The 22,108-nt window shown below is 36.7% G+C and overlaps 1 protein-coding gene across 1 annotated transcript in view; it reads right to left on the bottom strand.

Annotated features, from left to right (window-relative positions):
• Positions 1-18,283: 18,283 nt before the first annotated feature.
• Positions 18,284-22,108, bottom strand: part of cacna1bb (calcium channel, voltage-dependent, N type, alpha 1B subunit, b) — a 125,330-nt gene continuing 121,505 nt past the window's right edge. Inside the window, exons 50-51 of the mRNA XM_046867729.1 lie at positions 19,271-19,507; positions 18,284-18,430 (exon numbers count right to left, since the gene is read on the bottom strand). Of these exons, the coding sequence (XP_046723685.1) occupies positions 18,413-18,430; positions 19,271-19,507 (255 nt within the window). The 3' untranslated portion in view covers positions 18,284-18,412. The remainder of the gene's footprint in view (positions 18,431-19,270; positions 19,508-22,108) is intronic.

Genomic DNA, 22,108 nt, shown 5'->3' with positions numbered 1-22,108 from the left:
TATGTGTTGTGCTGACGCATCGCTCAAACTAGATTTGCCTACTTGGGTGTTGTGGGAATGGACTGCATATGCAGGGTGTTCTGTGTTATCTCACTTCAGACAAAAAATGGTTCCCTGAAATAGCCTGACATTGCACTTCGATTCAAGCACTATTTGGGGTGTTCACTATTTCGAAAATAAAATTACGGTCTGGTGTAACATTTCACACACAGACTAGCAATGAGCCAATTTAAACATCTTTTTTCACAGATAATGAACACCATTCCTAGCACCTCCAGCCAGAGCATGTTTTGTTGAAATCCAGCTAAAACCAGTGGTACCACAGCTTGATAATAAACATTGTGCAGCTGTTGATTCATTGGAACACCTATGTGGACACAACCTCAGGGGTTGGGTTTAAATCCCAGTGACTTCATACTGTAATTGATATTGTGATTAAGGGAGACAATCATGTGAACACATCTCTTCCATGTTGGTGTCTTCTGAAGACCAGCTCTTTGAAGCAGAAGAAGTCCAGTTGTGTGTCAGTTGCAGGAAGAGTTTCCAGGCATGATTGATGGGCTGTGAAAGAATGAACTCCAGGTCCCTTTAACAGCCTCATTGAAGATCTGGGGTTAAAAAAACTTTTTTAAAGGGTTTGTCCGAGGAGGGCAGGTGTATAATGTTAGAGGCCATATTACATCCATATGTACTTTCACAGTAAATGGAAACAAAAACCAGTTGCCATCCTGATACTTCTTTCTAGTGTTGGCTCTTTTTTATATATCATGTCAAACAGGACAAGTATAAAAACTTTGCTATTAAACCAGGCAGCAAGTTAAACATAAAATATATTATATAGAATATAAACACAATACCGAATATTTTGTGAACATAAGACTAACATTTGAGGGATTCCAACACAATGAAACAAAAATCTAAATATATTTACAGCTGTATTTTTTTTAAATGATACAAAACCTGCTCTTTTCTATTGCAATCCTACTTAATTAACTGCATTAATAATGACCTAATGTAACCCAGAAATATACAGTGCACTTGAGTTGCATCAGTATGGACATGCAGTGTATAATGTAAAAAAATCAACAATGTGGACCAATGATTCACTGTGACAAGACCTAATGGAGCAGTGGAAGGGAAAACAACATTCTCAGAAAAAATGTTTGACTAAAATGTTTGTCTCGTGAAAATATATGCTGAAATCCATTTCTAAGAATAAAAAACATTAACAATTAATACATATTAAAGCTTTTCAACCTAATGGTGTGAGTTTCTGAGTTAACAGGATTTTGAGTTAATTACTCAGCTCTTTATGTTGTCCCCTCTAATGATAGAAAATGGCTTATTTCCAGTGATAAGTAAAGGCATTATCAGCTGCCTGTTTTCCGCTCTGAGCCCCCTTCGTCTGAACTCTATTTCCTGTTTTAGAAGAAACTGTGGCAGTCTCTCTTGTCAGGATCGTATTACTGTAATGGGCTAGAAAAGCCAGCAGCTAAGTAAATTATCTGCCGCAATTACCACAATTAGGGAGGTTGAGAAAAGAGCGGTAGTCGGCTCTAAGAATGAATGGATTAAGACTTTAAAAAACAGGATGGACAAAATGTGACGGGTTTTACTCGCGTATCTCCCATGATAATCTGTTAGTAACCGAATACATGGCTTAATTCTTTACATACCTTCATTATTGTCACCTCCTGTCTCCTGTCAACAACTAGGATATTTGTCAGTAATATGCTCAAATAACTGCTTTCCCTCATACATCTGCACAGACTGGTATCGTTGGAATTGCCTCAAGGTAAAGCATGGACAAGAAGAACAGACATGTCTTTTAAGTACTTCTCATCTGGAAAATGCTATGCGAGGGATATGTGTCCTCACTTCAGGGGCCTGTAAGGAAGTGAGCAGACAAGGTCTGGCTAAATTCACTGGACAGTAAAAGGAATGGGATAGAAAAGAATACGACTTCAGAAAACAATATAATTCCCCTAGACGCCTCTGAAAGCAGACATTGAACAGTTGGTTTGGCATGGCTATATAGGGTACTAGAGTCTGGATGCACATCAGAGACAATGGATGTATACTGTATGACTGTCATGAGGAATATTTTTGGAATACAATGAAAAAGCTGCTTTACTCTACAGCTCTCTTCGCAACATTTCTTTAAATAGTTAAAGATCTTTAATTGTTGAATATAATAAACAGTAAGGACAAAAACTTAGAAACAAAACAGGCTGTGGTGTTAAAGGTGGTGTGATATGCCCTGATGCAGCAAAAGTACACTATTTGGACAAAAGTATTGGGACACCTGACCTATCAAGCCATATGTGGTTCTTACTCAAAATGATACCACAAATTTGGAGTCACACACTTGTATAGGATGTCTCTGGATGTAGTAGCATTACATATTCCCTTTACTTAAACTAGGAGACCCAAACCTGTTCCACCATGACAGTTCCCTTTTGCACAAAGGTTAGAGTTAAAGATCTTGAGTGGCCTGCTACAGATTTCCAACCTCAATCCTACTCAACACCTTTGGGATGATTTGGAACGCTGCATCCCAGGCCTCCTCACCATACATCAGTAACTGTATGAGCACAAGTACACTCCAAAATCTAGTGGAACATCTTCCCAGAAGGGTGGAGGTGGAGGCAAATGAAATAGGCTGTTCAGAACACAGATAGAAATCTTATGGTCAGTTTTCCACAAACCTTCGTCCAAATGGTGTATTTTATTCCCTTTTTACAATCTTGCGTTTATTAAAGAATGTGTCTCAACTTTTATGCATTTATGATAACATTTACAATTGTTAAATCTCTATTGGTTGACCAGGTGTGTGATCACATTAGAGAGGCTATAAATAAGTCATTAAAACGTTCAATATTTTGGAAAATTACTTACCACTGCATGATTGTTAAATAAGCATCTGTTTACAAAAAACTTGGCTCTACCAGTGCTTATTTTAGTTTTGCTGCATCTGAACAAATCTGCTTTTAATTAGTCTTGGAGCCAACTACTGTCAGCTGTGCTGCTATAAAAACAACAACAACAACAAGTAAAAAAGATTTTTTTTTCAAGTGCTACAGTATAAAATATTATCACCTTCTCTTGGATAAGAAAATAAATTGTAATCTTTATACTATAATGTTACACCTTTTGTCCTTGCTCAAACAATTTGGCCCTTTAACTCTCTAGCAAACCTTTTAAACACCCATGAGCTTTGCTATAAGAAGCAGCTCCAGGTGAAGATGGAGAGCCAGTCAGCACACGCCTGAACTGAAGAACCAACATTTAACTGGAAAAACACACACAAAAAAAAAGTTGCATTGATGGAAACTGCTCTGGGTCAAATACTCCATGGTTTATTGTAGGGCGGAATTGAGGTAATCACACGGTAATTTTAGATCAGGCGTCTTTGTACAATATCTGTACATCAGTGCACTGTCAAAAATCTCTCCGGCTCACAGTATTATTGCTAGAGGGGAAGGTGAGCAGTATGGATTGTCACCCTCTCAAATGCAACGTTAAATCAATCCTTTAAGAGATTTATGTCACTAACATCTTTACACACTTTATGGATTTAAAAAATGACAATTGAAAGTCTGATATTGCACATGAGTGCTTGTTTAGCTGATCTTTTAAAGTGTAGATTTTAAAAGTGAGTGCAAATGAACCAAAAAAAACAAAACATTTTTTATTATTGTTATTTAAAAATAGTCAATATAGAGCATGATAAAATAACGTATATCCAATATACACATTGTGGGAGACTCGTGTAGTACTAAATAATAAAAAATAAACAAATGATGTGATGTATCAGATGCTATTTTACCAAATCATCTAGGACATAAGCATCTGCATAGCCTAACTAAATCCATGTGAATATAATTCAATGTGAATACTCACAAAACTTTTCAAATTAAGTCGGCAAGTCTGTAAAGGGACCAGGCTGATTAACTCCCTTGTGTATATTCAAAGCATTGGGTTCAGGGGAGACAGGAAATGCATTTACAAACCCGCACACTTGTGTATTTAAGGTTAAACCTAAATGATGCCAGTGACTGATCCCCGTGTATATTTAGCCAGTGTACTAATACCAATGGTTTTGTAATGCATTATGAAAACTTGCATACTATACAATACAGCTATTTTTTTACTTAATATTTTGTCTGGAATTTACTTGTTTCATTCTGTGCTATTAATTCAACTCTCATTGGTGTTTATAATAATTGGACTTTCCTTTTGATGGCCAGTTTTACTCCAGATTTTATAGATATCTGGGTTACAGACATAGAGTTCTAATAGTGAAGAGGTGAAATGCATGGTGTTGGCATTAAACTAGAATTCTCTAAATTCTGATGTAATAGAATTACATTCTATGTTGCATTCTGATCAACATGATCTATGACTGTCTATATCTTAACTTGCAAAAAAAAGAACAATTATTTCCTAAGATTGTATGGATGTGTCCGGACATTCCCTTAGAGGAAAATCAAGTGGTGGAAAAATCACAAAGTATTTCCGTGTCTCTGAGAAGTCAAACCGAGTTAGCGATTTAACAGATGTGTGTAAGAGGAAGCTGAGGGTAAGAGGTGTGTTTTACTAGGTTCTAGGGCAGAAACAGAGCTGAACTTCCTCTCTCCATTTGCACACACGAGAGAAGAACCAGGACTGAGAACATGCACCATCTGGCACGCCAAACACCAGGCTCATAAAACCAATTTGCCCAGGTTATTTCCTGATGGAAAATAAGCAGATGAAAAACGTTACATGCTTTAATCTCGGATAATCAAAAATGACACTTTTTGAAAGGTATTTTTCTTTAAACGTGTGGATACAGGTACAGTAAAATCAGCATATGTGTTTAAAGACTTTAGCCATGCAGGATGACAATACGGCTGCAGGTTACAATATAGGAACGTATACCTTTTTTTTTTACTTCTATTACCAGTGACACTAAACATGGCTAAACGTAATGCTTTGCCAATGAAAGAAGAAAATAAAGGAGGAGTCCACTGTATTTCCCTGCGGTACTCACACCGGAAATATACATTACACTATTACATTATTGTCTAAAGCAGTATTACATGGTGGTTGTGTTTAACTTCACTGAGAGTTGTGACATGGTCATGTACAGTATAAAATCTGTGCTTGTAACACGAATGTTCAGCATCAGATGAGAAAAACAGCTTTAGCACTGAGCAGACCTCTGGGGCTACAGTACATGTTATAAAATGTGCAAGCATTTGGAAAAAGAAAAAGAGTGCTGAAAGGCGCTAGGCAACCGAACACAACTACCAAAGCTGAAAAAGCAGAAGGCCAAAGCAGAATTTTTTCAAAGCAAGAAGATGTCAATGAAAGAACTCCTGGTTTATCTTTTCCCAACACAGCAATCTAATTAATTTCACGAGAGAAAAAAAATGCTTGTGAGGAACAGACTGTTTATACTGTTTATAGGTTTATAGGTTATGAAAACTGTCATGTTTTATACCCTATTTAAAATACCTGTTAGCATGCCTTTGCCAAACCCTTGTCATCTGAAAAAAAAACTTGTAATGTTATGCTAATCAGATGTCTAGCTCAGCTTTGAGGAATGAAATCTGATGAATACCAGCTGCCTTGTCTGAGCAGCAAAACTCAGTGTTTGCATAGGAAAGTTTCAGATGACTAAAAACCAGTTCAAATCTTAGACCAGAACTCCATTTTGCACCCTCGGTGCTTGTTAGGGTCTCGACTTTTCATGCAAGAAGCCAAACTGAGGACACGACAACGTCCTAAATGATCTGTGAAGATGTTTTAAGCCATATAAAAGCACTTTTACTGCAACTTGTGGCTCGTATGGTGTAAAAAGCTGACCTTTTGGGTTAAGCAATTAAATGTATGCATATGGACGGATCGATCTGCATGGGCAAGACACGCATCCAAACTATTTCCGACCTTACACCAATGATGGACTGAATGAACCATTTAGAAATAAAACATACAAACCATTTAAAAGCCTCATGTTTCAGTTCGCTCTCCAAATGACATTACGTCATGGGTGAAAGAAAAGGTTTTTTCTATAAGAATGTTATTATTGCACTCAGTGTTAATTACTGAAATAACACATTCCTACATATAAACTCATGCGTAAATGGATAATTTAATTAGCCACAATATTCATTGACTAGAACAAATAAATCGGCGGGATGGTGACTAAGTCAGCGAATTTGAGCGAAAGCCGGCAGCCATGTTTACTTAAGCGGACGGTATTTTGCACGAACATGCAGCAGACGCTACAATACTGACTTCTAAATGACACGATCTCACCTAGCGTGACAGTAATTGAGGTCTGATGGTAGGATGATTGTGTTCATGAAGCCAGACAGGTTCTATCATCGCTCTTTTGCCAGCTTTAATGTCAGACTCGTGCCATGACACAGACAACTTATCTAGATCAGTTACAAATCTTCATCAACAAAAAACTTAAAAAGAGACGTATAGAGGATTCAGACGAACACAAACTAGAAACTGATTTCGTTGGGATTATCTGTTATTAGTTGACACAAAATAGCCGATGATATTTATGTGTTTGTAGGGGCTCCTTACGCAATCAAATGCTTCAAATATACGATTACATAAATGTTCTCCCCTATCGCTGTGAAAACTAGCTGCCATTTCTATTAGAAGTTACATAATTAGTCCATCTGTGTGCAGTTGTGGGGTTTTGTGTGCTCAGTTTAAATACACCTGTTCCAGGAGGTTTATTTCCAGGAGTCTGTAAAACGCAAACAGCAATATGAAGCATTATGGAGACGAACGTTCTGGAAAACATCCTACAGAGCACCAATAAATCCATTATAAAAAATGTATAGAATAATGCACAATAATAATTCTGCCTAGAGGAGACTGATAGGAGAGTATTAATAAGAAAATCAACCAAAATGCCAATATGTTACATGATATGACACAATACTGAGCCGTAGTGCATTATCCCAATTATTTTTATTAGAATTTCAGGTTTGAACACTACACAATGTGTAAAAGTTTGAAGGTTGAATAGTTTCAGACAGATATTAAACCTTCATTAAACCATCCTCCAGCACTGCTCGACTGGTTCCACCTTCTCTCAGAATGAGAGGTAAGTATACTTCAAGGCTCTTCTCTGTTCTGGCACCGAGGTGGTGGAATGAACTTCCCCTAGATGTCCGTACAGCGGAGTCCCTGACTATCTTCAAGCGACGATTAAAGACCTCTTCCTGAAATACTTAAATTAGCACTCTCTAGGTTTGCTTTGTAGAATTCAAGAGTTATATTTATATTAAGTTTGTAATCTTGTGTACCAGTGTAGATTTATTCATTGGATAAGGGCGTCTGCTAAATGCAAATGTAAATGTAAATGTGAATTTTGTAACATCAGTGAACAAAATGTGTTCTGCAGCTTTGACTATGCAGTAATTGTGTGGCTGAATAGAATGGAATGGTGAAAGGGTGGATAGAACAAAATAACAACTAAATGACAACTAGATAAGGGTCTTAGGTAAACTAAATAACTGCTTAAGGTTGGTAACATGTCCTGACAGAAGACTCCGTTGTGAGGAATTTCAGTGCACGGTTCACAAGCATGACCCGAGCACAAAGTGGGAAAGAAAGAAAAAAAAAAAACAGAAAAGAAATAAGAACTGTCAGATCTGCGGTGAACAAAAGAAGTTAGAATGTTAGACTTGAACAGTTGTAAACAAAATTTTGAGTCACGCAAACAACATTGTTGTAAACCAAAGAATTACCACAGATATTGGGTTTTGATTTAAATAATTTCATTTGATCAGTGGGTTTAACTAAATTTTTGGATTTGACCAAAATATGTTGGTTTTTTCTGCTTGCAATATTTACATATACTGTACATTTACACTTATGGAATTTAGCAGACGCCAGTGGCAATATACCATTAATATAACTAGAGTATATGTATTTTTTTTTTTTTTTTTTTAGCTATCATGTCTTGGCTAGCTTCATGCAAAGATCATGCTGGGTAAGGTGCCAGTATTACTGTACAAAAAATAAAACAGTCTGTGAACCTAAAAATGTAAAAAAAAAAAACTTTTCACCTTTTCTTCACTGGTATGTTTTAAAATGCTACATGTAGTTGATGCGAAATATTTTTCCAAGATCGAAACATAGATATGCATTTGTATTTGGAAACAGTTCCATTCATGTGGTCAGCAGCAGAAATTGAGTGTAGCTGAAACTTGTGCTGAAATTGATGTGACACGTTTGATCTTTTATTGAACGTTAGCTTTTCAGACTGAAATGCACACGGGACTCTAGACCTATTACTTTAAGGGTCAACATGCAGCTCCACACATTGAGTTTAATCACACGAATCCTTCAAAAACAAATATGAATGGGCTGTTTGAGCACTTCTGATTAGTTATTCTTGGTCATTATGTCAACGACAGGCTACCGTTAGGGGAGAAGCGGTGGTCACAGGTCAACATTTGCGAGTGTGTGCCAAAAGAAACATGTTCATTGAGAACTGTGAACAGTCCGAGTGTGTTTAACAACCTCGCAAAAACATGATGTCATCCGGCATGAAATACATGCAGGAGTGGTGGGTCATTATACCAGTCACAGCTGCTTCGCTCCATTTTTTTAATAAGATGAATTACTATATTATTATAGTTTTAAGGATTCTCATTGGGGCAATCAGTGCCAAATAGTTAAAGAGTGCTATTTATATAAATCCCATAACAGGTTTGCCCTTGTCTCAGTGCCAGCAGCGAGCGCTACTCCTAATCCTCCTACAGTGATTTTCTGTACACTTGTTTTACCCTCTTTAAGTAAACAAGACTGAATTAAAGAGTGAGATACAAACAGAAACAGACATTAAGGAGACTGAAGCTAAAACCATGCATCTGAGACCAACACCAAAGACACAGAGACACAAATAACTACAGGTGATTTCAGGATGTTACTATGGCTGCTGCAATACTGTTTAGACTAACAGAAACTAAATCGACCCCAACGTGTCATTATAGCCATCTGTACGCCATTTACAAGAAGTGCAGGCTATAACAAGTATATCAGACTTCCCAGTAGGGAATGGTTCCTTTTTCCATCCAGAGCCAATTTGGCCACGTGCCACTTTTGACATTTCAGACTAACGCTTTTGTTAAGCTTATCTCATCATACGGTACGGCAACACTCAGGGTCAGATTCTACTTTGAGGAGTGATCGCACAAGGACAGCATTTGCACAAGCTTTAAAGCCGAGCCGACGTGTCTGTTTAATGATTTGCGATCAATTCAAAAAATCAACCTATGATACAGAACACAAATGTTCATTTGAGAGTAGCTTTAACTGCTATTGGCTACTTCATTCATAAACTCAGACCAACATCATGTCTCACATGATTTCACAAAATATTGTATCCTATAACACAATAAAAGGCATCCAAAGTGTTAATCTTACATACACAGGTTTATGAGTATTGGCTAGCTAACCATAGACCACAGACTACATTATATTCATAAATATGGTAAATTATACCTACAATTAAATACAGTCCCTACATTTTCTAAAAATCAAACAACATAATATTTAACAATGCAACATCTCTACTGAAACAAAGCAGAAATTTCTAGCATCTAAAGACTCCGGACATGTCCTTTTATGGCAATAATCTCCTTCGAACACTTTGTTGTGAGCAGTGTTTCGAAGGTCTCCAAGCCCATTCCTTTGTACAAAGATCTTTCAGTTCATGCAGAAATTCGGGAGGACTTGCTTGAATGGTCTGCGTCACTTCACAAGGAGGAGGTCAGGATTTATCCTTGTTCAAGCCACTCTGTTCATTTACTCCTGTGTTTGGATGAATGTCGTGGTGCGTGACGCCACTGCCTGATAGTTGTTTACATGACGACATGGTATAGTGTGATTACTTGAAACCGCTTGATAGTAGCTGCATCCTCAATAATTGCAAGCTGCCCTGAGGTGGTAAAGCTGCAATCACTATACTCTCTTTACCATGCTTTGAAGTTGGTATATGTTTTTTTTTTGTTTTTTTTTTATTTAGGTTTGTTTTAATTTTTTTTGCAAGCATCTTTCTGTGTATATATTTTCCAATGTTTTCAATTTAATCTGAATTTACAAAACATCAACATCCAGTGGGGTAAAACGCACTACAGCAGCCAGCCACTAGAGGGCTTCTGAGACATTTTGGGGTAACTTCTGAACAACCTTTTCAATACTGAAGGCTGATGAAGATGAAGATGAAGAAATCTAATCAAGACCCAATTTTTACAAACAGAATAAAACAGATGAAACTATTTAAGCTTCTTTTATTCTTTAGTATGTGCTTATTTATGAACAAACCAAAATATTTGCAAAAGATATGATTATCATGTGTTTTATAGAAAGGATTAGATGGCTCTGATCTAAGCTGCTGAGATGTGACAGCAATATTTAATGTTTTAAATTAAATGAAACTGCAATTACGATATTTTAAAGCACAGATGGTGCATTTTTTGTAGCCTGTACGAAATGCCTACTGTATATCAGGACTGAAACAGCAGTAAAATATTGTAGCTGAACCAAACTTAACCTAAAGAATACATTTAAGTTAATTGGTATTATCCATTAATCCATAGGCATACATTAATTTCAGCCATAAGCACACATGTACCATATCTGCAGTGCAATATACGGTACCTGATATAACTCATACGATGTGATAGATTGCTTCAAAGCAAAACCCTTGCAGTGTCAGTGATACATGATGTGTCAAAAGCTTCGTAAAGAATTGACTCAGATGCATGAAGGGTTGAATGTGCTTTACGTCAGCTTTTAGCGTATAGAAAAACTGGAGCACAGCTTGACCCTCATTAGACACGACTGGTTTTACAGCTGCACTGTAAACAGGATAAAAAATTCTACATGAATTTGTGGCTGCCTCGCATAAATCATGTGTGACTCCTCAGGGACTATTATGTTTCTAATGGTTAAGAACAGGCTGAGTTGTTATGCTACTCATGTTATTCTAAACTGCATGTGATGAAATCATTCAGGGTAACCAGGTGTCTGGATCAATCCAGCAATCTTTTTCTCTTTTGTCTAGTATACTATAACATCTAAACTTCAATTGAATTGTATAGCGTTTTTAAACAATCTACATTGTCCCAAATCAGCTTTATGGAAATAAGTAAAAAAAAAAAAAATTCAAACAAATTACAAAATATACATTTTGACATTTATAAATTAGTCTCAAAGTGTCTCCCAAATGTGCAAGCAAATGGCAAGGAAAAACTCCCTGAGATGGAATGAGGAAGAAACCTTGAAAAGGAAAACCATCCATTAATTGTAATTCAATCATTTATGATGTTGTCAACTGATTTCGTGAATAAAGTCTACCTGTTTTCATATTAATGCACCGTTCGTGTTTGATCTGCTCACTATGTTTTACAATTAACATGTACATTTGGGGGAAAGAAGGTAAATGCTGTATGAGTGAGCTTTTGGTTAATGGTGGTTTAACTTGGTAAGCTATGATCAGATAAAGTGCAAAAATTAGACGCCATTGTAGTGCACCTAAAAGCAACCATTTTTTTTTTTTCACAAATATGTCCAAAACAGACATCACTTTCAACTATAAAACCCCCTCACATTTAATTATGTAAGTAGTAACTTTTTTTTAAGCTGTTGAATTATTCAGCAACTCATTCTCTTCATGTATAGCAGGACCTCCGCCATCTTCAATATTTAAGTAATTAAAGAAGAATAAATAAAATCTAGGAGAATAATAATTATTGCATCATGTGTGTATGCACTTCCTTATTGCATCAAGGTGCATTCCAGGTGCAAACTGGTCACATGACCAACTGCATCACCCACACAAAAAGCATTTATATGAAATCAGGTTAATGTATAATTTTATTTATTTGAAGGTATGTTTTTATAATTATATTTCCAGATATTTCCAGGTATTTCGTTTGAATTTAGAATAAATACGGTAGGTTTTAGTTGTATATCTCAATATGCAAAGATATTCTTTACCTGTTTTAGTCTGCAATTTTAGTAGCAAATATTTTATTAGTATTGCGCATGGATGCAAATCGGTTTTGTGATGTGACCATGACATTATAACCCAATTCTATTCTACAGAAATCCGTCTTCATCATGTAATCATGAAATTCAGGAGTCTCCAATCAACAGAGACAGAGGATCATTTGGGTCACATAGAAAGAATTAAAATGTTCGAAAGTATTATTTCATTACCATTTTATTGACTTTTGCAATTTGCAATGTGTTTTATTTAAAAAAAGGGGGGAAAAAAGTAAGACCAATGTCAATTTCCTGTCATTTTTCTTTTTTTTTCTATGCATCGATGAAATGAAACAGTTTTAAATTACATACTCTATGTAATAATTACATTTATAATTAAATCTCCTACGTCTGGTCCATGAAAAACTAAATGAAACTGGTCCATGACGCAATAAAAACGTTGATGTAGCCTATTTTAATATGCAAATAAATGCATGACGTCATCTGGTCACTTTCTGACGACTTTTTCAATCCTAGTTTCCTCTGAAAAGATGAAGCAATGCTACTTACATTACATTTGTATGTGTATTTAATGAATGAGTTCCTACCTGCTGGCAGCATCCCTGAGCCCAGCTCCACTTCCGGCCACTCAGTCGGCAGAAGGACAGTTGGACTGCAATTGACGCATTTAGCCAAAGAAAAAAGAAAAAAAGCCAATAATGTGGCTTCCAGTGGCATAATTAAATTTTTTTTTAAACAATGCGGAAAAAAGGTAGTAATAATGTTAAAAAAAATTTGCAACTGCAGCTAATTTAACACCTCCATCCCCTGACAAAGCGACTGTTTTTTAATTAATTTTTAAAGCGTATTATAATTATTCTGTATAAAACGCAAACACACAAAAAAAATTGCCTTAATGTCGATTTTTTTGATTTTTATTTCTTACTAACTAAATTAATTTTATTTTAAAAATTACGCTAAATTTTTCTGTCAGCGTTTGAACCCTCACAGACTTCGCGGCTGCCCAGGCACGCGACCTTTCCTCGCGCTGCCAGCGCGCGCCTTCACAAGAGCTGTCGGCGGCACTCACAGAGAAGCCCCGCCCACTGTTGTTTTCGACCAATGAACGGCGTGTCCGCAAAAACGGCCCGCCCACCAAGGCGGTTTTCTGAAGAGGACGTTAGATAGATAGATAGATAGATAGATAGATAGATAGATAGATAGATAGATAGATAGATAGATAGATAGATAGATAGATTGATCTTAGTATTATACTAAGTAATACTATTAAAAAAGTATACTATTATATCTTAGTAAGATAGTATTTAAATGCAATACTATGCGCTATTATTTAATAAAAGTTTGCATATTTTTGTATAAAATTACATTTCATTAAAGAAAATTGATCTTATTACAATAATAAACAACACTGAGAGGTTACTGTACGCTATCCTTCTAATTAGAGATTAATATATTCAATATGTAATAAATGCAGGTCATGTAGAACACTAGAAAATGTTTACAAAGACGCAATATTTCAGAAAATAAGTATTTAAGGTAAATATGACATGGCATGATTGTGCTGTGTAAGAACAGGTTGTAGTGGACACAGTGAACCTAAATATTCATCCATAAAGATGAAACAAATTGACAGATTCTACCTGTTGAGTCTTAACTTGAATGAGTGAAAGAAACCAAAAGAAGTCGTTTAATAAAATTTTTATTAATTTAAGTATTTTTGTATATTCGTTTATACTCTTTTAAGTTCAGTGGTACAAAATGAAAATGAACGGTGAATAAGCAGACAGACGATGAACACTGGTGGTGCCTGATCTGCTTGAAAACTTTAGTTTAGTTCCATGCTTCCGTAGCCTGAACATAATTTTCTCTTTTGTTCAACACGTCTTTTACACAAAAGGTCTACAATGAGTTCCTCTAATTTACTCCCACAAAAATGTTCTTAATCAAAAATTTTTGTATAAAAAAAGGCAGTGAACCATCATATGAATCGAACATAAAATATGTCAAACATATATTTGTACATGCACATGTCATCATAACATGCAAACATTACACAATGTCCACAGGTCAACTGAACGAGGTATAGCATGAGGACGAGAAAATGGTGCTGTGTTCAATTTGGCACCTGTCAGAAAGTTAGAATATAATAATTATTTGTATTTTCTTTTTCATAGGAATGGCTTTAGAATAGTTACAGATATACTAGGTGCACAAATCGCATCTCCCCTTTCAAAAAAAGGAGATTAAAAGGTAAAACATGGGTCAAAGATTGATCAATATGAAGTTGATTAGTTGTGAATAAAACTCTAAATCAAACACCAATTATTTAAGAAAAAAAAAAAAACACTTGAACTGTACTGAGGCAAACACCACAAATCAAAATTAGTTTTTTTTTTTTTTAAAGGACAGGGCAATGGCATGCATTTGTCCTGTTTATACAATTTTTTAACAACTACTTGGCCTCACTGCATTTCCAATAAACTGTGTGTAACGCACAGCGTTCATCTCAATGAACAGAATTGTTTTGGTCCCAGCGTCATCTTGTTGCATAGCCTCGCTGTACTGTTTCTCAACAGCCATCTCATCCCTCTACATACAGGACACAGGAAGCTTGCTCGAGAAATATCATCGACACCACTTTATCAGGAAACCCCTTTAGCACTGCTCATTTCTGCAATGATTCAGCCAATCAGCCAACCATGTGGCAGCAGTGTGATGTATAAAAAAATGCAGATACAGAAGAGTTTCAGTTCATTCTGTTTAATGTGATCTTAGTACCTATGGTTTAGTTCAGGGGGTCCCCAAACTTCTTTCTGTAAAGAGCAAATACATTTTCCTTTATTAAATGGGGGGCAGGTGGGTTGTAACAGTAAATGACATGGTCCGGAGTGACTATCAGTATTATAGTGGAGATTTCATTATGATTTTAAATGTATTTAATATGCCTTCTAATGCAATTAATTAATATATTATTGTATGTGTGGCAAAAAAGGTTTATATATATATATATATATATATATATATATATATATATATATATATATATATATATATATATATATATATTTTTTTGCTATAGAAATCAAAACATTTCTTTACTTATGCATATGGGTGAATCTAACAAATAATTAGACTACATTAATAACTAAGGGAAATTGTACTTTTAAAGCCAACCTTTATTATCAAATACAGATATGATATTTTGAAAAAATTTAATTAAAATATATATGTCTCACGCATCAGAAGGCCGTTCCAAATGTGGGGGTGGGCCGTAGTTTGGGGAGCCCTGGTACAGTGGGTGGTGTGAGTATTTCAGAAAATAGCTAATCTCCTGAGATTCAGAGTAAAAGAGGGTAGCAATTCTGTGGGTGGAAACATCTTTTTTAGATGCACAGAGTAGAATGGTTAGACTGATACAAGCTTGCTGGATGCACAAACTCAAATGACCAGCAGAAAAGCACCACACTATGCAAAACAGGCAACATCTTGATGCTGATTGGCTACAACTGCTCTGATCACATCAGGTTCCAGTCTTGTTAACCAAGAACAAAGATTTGAGGCTGAGTGGACACAGGCTAAAAAAATCCAGACAGATGAACTTTGGCAAAGCCTTAGCAACGTTGTTCTAATTTACAGCTTTCTAGTTTTCTGCATGTATCAACTGTAACCTCAGATTGCTGCAAACAGCTGACAGGACCGAGACCTGATGTGGTCTTTTGCTTATTTAGCTTAATGGTTTGCCATGTTGTTCATCCTGAAATGCTTTTTTTGTGGTTATATTAGTTATCATAGACTATTTCGTGAACAAGTCAAGTCATTTACCCCTAAACTACAGAGAAAGACAAGTTTCCTCTATAGAAAACAGCAGCTTTTGATCAGCAAAGCCACAGTCAAATTCACTCAGAGGTTCTCCCCCCAAGCTGACATATGATGTGAACATTAACTGAAGCTGATGCATCACACTGCATGACTGGCTGATTGGAAAACTGCATCAATCTGCAAGTGAACAGATGTTCCTATTAAAGTTAGTGCATGTTACTAATAAACATCATTTTGTCTTGTTATACAATGATAAGGTGTTCAGAATCTATCAAAATCATTAAATATTACACAAAGAACTATATCTCCCTTGTTTACTAAAAAAGGGTTCAGCAAAAGTAATTGGATTTTGGATAGTTTGATCAAAAAGTACATGATTTTAATGAATATATCTAATATAAGGAATGTAATTTATTATTCCTACCAAAACGCATTTATTCTCTCTTGACTCCATGTAATTTATTTCATCTAATACTAGAAAGGCAACAGCTTACCATGTACTCTTTGGCAAAATAAAACGTACATCACACACTGGAATGTTACAACAACACCAACGCCAAGTGCAGAAACTCCTAACATGCATTCGTTCCGGATGTAGCGAAAAATCTCTGGGTCGTAGAATTATCTTTCATTCATAGTTACAGTACCTTCTCGAAGCTACGTTGTTGATGCTATCGCCCCTGCAGTTTACAGATTTCTTGCTCCTGTGTCTCAAATACTTTCACACACAAACATCTATTATAATCTCACTTATATGCTCTCTTTTGTGCAACAACATCATCTCTGGCTTGCTATCATAACAGGCTATCATATTTTTAAGGAACAATAATCTGTGACATTTTACCTACAGTGTACAGTATCCAGTATTTGCCTTTTTCTCAAGTTGTAATGCAACACAATACATCATACCCATACAGTAATTAACCTTGAAGGTTAGGCACTTGGTATTTTACCACTTGAGGGTAATAAAGTAAAAAAAAAAAAAAAAGAGTAGACTTTACAAGACACCGAGTGACACACTTCATGTACAAGGTACAAAAAGGAACTCTGTGAAAAGATGCGTACTCTACTGCATTCTCTTTCAAAACTAATTACAATTTGGCGCGTGTTCGCTGTTTTTTTTCTTTTAGCTACTGGGAGCATTTTATCTGTGCCACTTTGCAAGAGGAAGAAAACAGCATAAAGCAGCAGCAGGAAACAATTAAGACAAAGACAAAAAGGACATATAACCTTTTCAAGAACTATAGTGAGGTCCAGGTTCCTAATGATACCATATAAATGAGCAGAAGTCCTGCACTTTCATTATAGATTGTGCTTTCTAATCAAACATGGCTGTATCTACCCTCTGGCCTCTGCCGAGTTTAGCCCTATTAATATGATTCCAGAGGACAGAGGGCAGTGTTTGCTGAGGACCTAGCTGAAGTATTTCTCCTTTTCAGTGGCAGCCAGGGCTCACCTTGGATTATCGAAGTCATTATGGCACTCATATTTTCACAATCTGTTTGGAGAGAACCATAAAAGAGGGAATATCATCATGCCACATTCATAAAAAAAAAATCTGAACTTCCTCAACCTTCCTCAATGTATCGTGAGGCAAAGATGATAAAACTCATCCTGCACATTTTAAAGACACATTTTTGACTATATATATGTATATATATCGTCACCATTTTGTCAGCACCAGTCATCTTTCTCTGTATCCTGATAACTTGGGGAAATCCTGGCACTGGAGCCAAGAGATGTACTAACGCCTAGGGTGAAATGGTACCCGTTAGGCACTCCGCTCCGGCTGTGCTGAAGCATGGACGACACCGCGCCAGTGGACGAATGGGTGGCAGAGACTGTCCTCGGAAAGCGTCCTGAGCTGTAGGTGCTCAAAGCGTCATGGAAATCTTCGGCCTCGGACAGGTGGGAGTCTCTCTGCAGGGGGCCAAGATTTGGGTCAGATCCGATTCGAGTGACAGGCACTGGAGATGGTTGGTAAGTGATGCCGAGCAAGGCGTCGTGCTCGGACTGCCCGCGGCTTAAATAGGTGGGGACCGTTCCGGATGACCGGGTGGCCATTTGCAATGGGGAGGCGCTGGTTGACTTAAAAGCCACCGCAGGCCTTGGGGTGAGCGGTGTCTGAGGAAGTTGCCTCCTTCCACGGCATGGTGTACTGGAGCCTGAGGTGAAGACCACTGTGCTGCCCTTAGCTAAGTTAACACCCTGCGAAATAAAACAGCACAGAATACAAATTAGAAGTAGACAAGCCAAGTCATACAGACATACCAAACCAAAGAATCTTATGGTTTTCTAGATGGATGTAACCTTTTAGTTACAATACAGATATTTCGACTGTTAAGTACCGTTTTGAATCTGTTGGAATCATGTGGCTCTCCAGGAGAAGTCGATCTACTTGGCCCAGGTGATCGGCTGTGACAGTACTCTCTATTTCCATAACGATCACATGAGTAGTAACGCTGTTTTCTGTCGGTGACCGAAGCTGAATTGTGCTTCCTCTCATGAGAGCGTCCTCGGTCTCTCTCCCGTTCACGCTCTTGATCCCACGGCTCGTTGCTCATATCTGTCGTCGTATCTAAAAAACGTTCGAAATTCATAGACATGATCTCATTAATGAGAAAGATATTTGACTTTGTAATCAAATTTATTGAAGTAAAAGTAAAAGTCTCTCCGAATGGAAATACTTCATTAAAGTACACATACACAGAAAATCTACTAAAGTACAGTAACGAATTACATTTACTTAAATACTGTCCACCACTGGCAAAGACCCTTAATACCATATTATGCGCAATATGTTCTAGTTCTTAGCACCTTTAGTATTTCTGAATACATTTGTATGCGTATATAAAATATTAGATTTATTTTTGAATGATATTTTATTTATATATAAAAAAAAATTCTTGTACTTTGATTTCTGGCAAAATAAATTCCTTCAGAATTTCTCTTCAGTATCGCATCGAATCGTATCTTATTATACCTTATCTCATCTTATGCTAACTTTATTGTAAAAACTTTCAGGAGCAAAGCCAGAATGCACAGAGTGCATGGGTGACAAGTCATTTCTCCCTCAGAGTTTATTTCCAGTGTGCATCCAGGGTAATCTGGAGCCTAGGTTTCATCGAAAATTTCCTTTCCCGGGGTACCATTTAAAACAACATTCCTGTCATGTTCCAACAAGATACAGCTGGGATACATAACTCATATTAAATTACTGTCCTAAAACATTTATTTTCTAGATCACTACACTGTACATGTACATATTGCTGTGGGCAGAAATAATGCTGTGTTTGTATATGACTCAAACATGATACACAACCATGACATACCAGCACAAAACGATTCTTTTCACTATGCTTTTTTTCTAATTGTGTCTGGCCAAATAATGTCTTACAGATTGTGTGCTTTTCCTTACCCACAAAGCCAGGCTGTTCCTCACTAATAGCTCGGTCCAGGGATTTATTTTTCTTGTCTCTGCGGCGGTGACATCGATGATGATGATGATGTTGGTGCACTCTGTCTCTCTCTTTCTCCTGATTCTGTGCTGCTGGCGGACGCTCAATGCATATTCTCTTAAATTCAACTCTGTCCCACCTTTCTGAGAAGCCAGTGATGAAGCCGAGCGGTGCATGGGACTGCCGTCTTTGATAGGCTTTGAGATGGAGAAAAGAAAACAGAGGGATGAGAGAACTAGAGCTCTAAAACATGCATGATCGACACTTCAGAACAGTCAGTTCAGAAATATATTTGTGGAATTTGTGATAGACTTGTTGCAAACCAGCTCACAAGTGGTTTGCTAAAAACACTTTCAATGCACAGTCCATGCCTATCACTGAGAAACACACACACACACACACACACACACACACACACACACACACACACACACACACACAAGAACACCATCAGTGTCAGATGCAAACACTCAGTTGTTTGAGTGCTGTCATCAAGATGCTTCTTAACCTTTACAGTTGCTGTTCTAAAGTATCCAAAAGCCCAGCATTAACATTAGCACAATGGAAAACTGTTGACAAATGTGCTCTAAAGTGTCTTTTACCCTACAAATAAAACACAAACCTGAATTCACGTTTAACAAGACAACGTTATAAATTTTTAAAAAAAATCACTTTTTAAAAACTCTTCACACATTTCTCTGGTCATTTTTCAGGTCCAAAATGCACCACAACACTAATTTCACTGCAGGCTTCCAGAGTTTGAAACAGTACTAATTGCTATACACTCTATTCACTATTAGATATATATTAGATTGTTGTTACATTTGACATGGCATTAGTGAAGTTCATGTCAATGTTAGCTAAAGAACAATCCTTAAACCCCCATGAATGGCGTAAAAAAAAAAAAAAAAAAAATATATATATATATATATATATATATATATATATATACTCTGTGCAGATTAGGGTTACCAATATCCCCTCCTGCAGCCAGGTCTGAGAATGGTCTCTGCAAGTACCGTCTGGTGACCAGACCACCCGGAAGCATTCTTGTTTATGAATCCACAGCAAGATGAATAGCGGGTCTTGAACAAATTAGACTTTGGCAGAGAAAACTGGCTTCAGCAACATGGAATATCTCTTTGATTGTGATGTTAGAGTCAGTTATTGAGATATCCACTGATCAGGCATAACATTATGGCCACCTGCCTTATATTGTGTTGGTCCCCATTTTGCTGCTAAAACAGTCCCAAACTGTCAAGCATCAATCACATTAACTGCTTAAGCAATTTGAGCTACTGGATCGGACTACAGTGGCCAGCCATCGCTCCTCGGCCGGCCGGTCACCAATGTTCCTTCCTTGGACCAATTTGATAGATACCGACCACTGCAGACCAGGAACCTCCCACAAGAGCTATAGTTTTGGAGATGCTCTGACCCAGCTGTCTAGCCATCACAATTTAGCTTTTGTCAAACTTGCTCAAATCCTTACACTTGACCATTTTTTCTGCTTCTAACATGTCAACTTTTAGGATAAAATGTTCACTTGCATCCTAATATATCCCACACAATAACAAGTGCCATGAGGAAGAGATAATCGGTGTATTTACACACAAATCATAATGTTATATAGTCATATGTTATGCCAGGTCGATGTATATTAGATCTAGTCATCCTCACATTCCAATCTAATTCCTGTATCAAACTTCTTCACTATGATTGGTTTCTCTTTTTCTCCAAAGTTCCTACAGGCAAATTTTGCCTCAGGCAGGTATTAAAACTTGTCTCTATAAGACTTAAAGTCTTAGAAAATGTAAAACTCTAAACAAGGCAAGCTGAAAAAGATCTCAAGAGGACACTACCTAATGTTTCTGAGGGATTTCATTGTCATGTTGGGATTAATGAAGGTACTTGAAGGGGTATCACTTAAAGAAAAATATATCGCAGATATGAACCTGAGCAGTGGCCTGTTAGACATCTGCGCAAGCCACGAATTGTCAAGAACAAACACTTTGTACAGACACAAGGTTGCTCAATAACAAAATGAGTTCCAGAGCACCTCCAGGCAAAGGTTAATGATTGAGATGTCATTTTATCATTAAAATTGAAACCATATGTTTTGAACACTTGGCTAATTAGAGAAGCAGAGCTGTCAGCTGATTGCCACTTAGTGGTGAGTTGGAATTGTTACACACAATGCTGACCAGATTGAGCTGAAAACCCAGGAGGGTCTTCCAAATCATTGACGAAATCTTTGGTGTAAAACAAATTTAAATTCTACTCTGAAGAGTACATCTCCCTTATATCAAATGAGGTCAGGGGCATTGAATCTGAACACACCATGCTCGATCAAGAGGAAGCTGCAAATGAAGAAGCACATTGAGTAATCCCCTGGGGGTCTCTGGTTCTATTCTCTACTCATTCTATATATGAAGGGAAACAATTTTCTAATACCTGCTTGACGTTTTTAAGCCCTTCATCGAGCATCCTGGAACACACAACCCCAATTCCAAAAAGTGTTTTGCAAATCTCATAAATGCAATTGAACATTTGATATGTTTAAATTGCAGAAATGTTACTATTTCCTTACTATTTTAAGGAAAACAAATTAAGTTATTTTGAATGTGACATGCAACATGTCTTAAAATTCTGAAATAAAGAAATGTTATTAAAAATAAACATCTGGAGAAACATTTTGCAACTAATTAGGTTAATTGACGACAGGTCAGTAGGATGATCAGGTAAATAAATAAATAAATAAATAAATAAATAGTGTTAAGTGAAGAGTTACTAAAGAA

Source organism: Silurus meridionalis, chromosome 15, assembly GCF_014805685.1.
Source record: "Silurus meridionalis isolate SWU-2019-XX chromosome 15, ASM1480568v1, whole genome shotgun sequence".
Lineage (NCBI taxonomy): Eukaryota > Metazoa > Chordata > Actinopteri > Siluriformes > Siluridae > Silurus > Silurus meridionalis.
The sequence above is the reverse complement of the archived record's forward strand: the minus strand, read 5'-3'. Positions and strand labels throughout refer to the sequence as shown.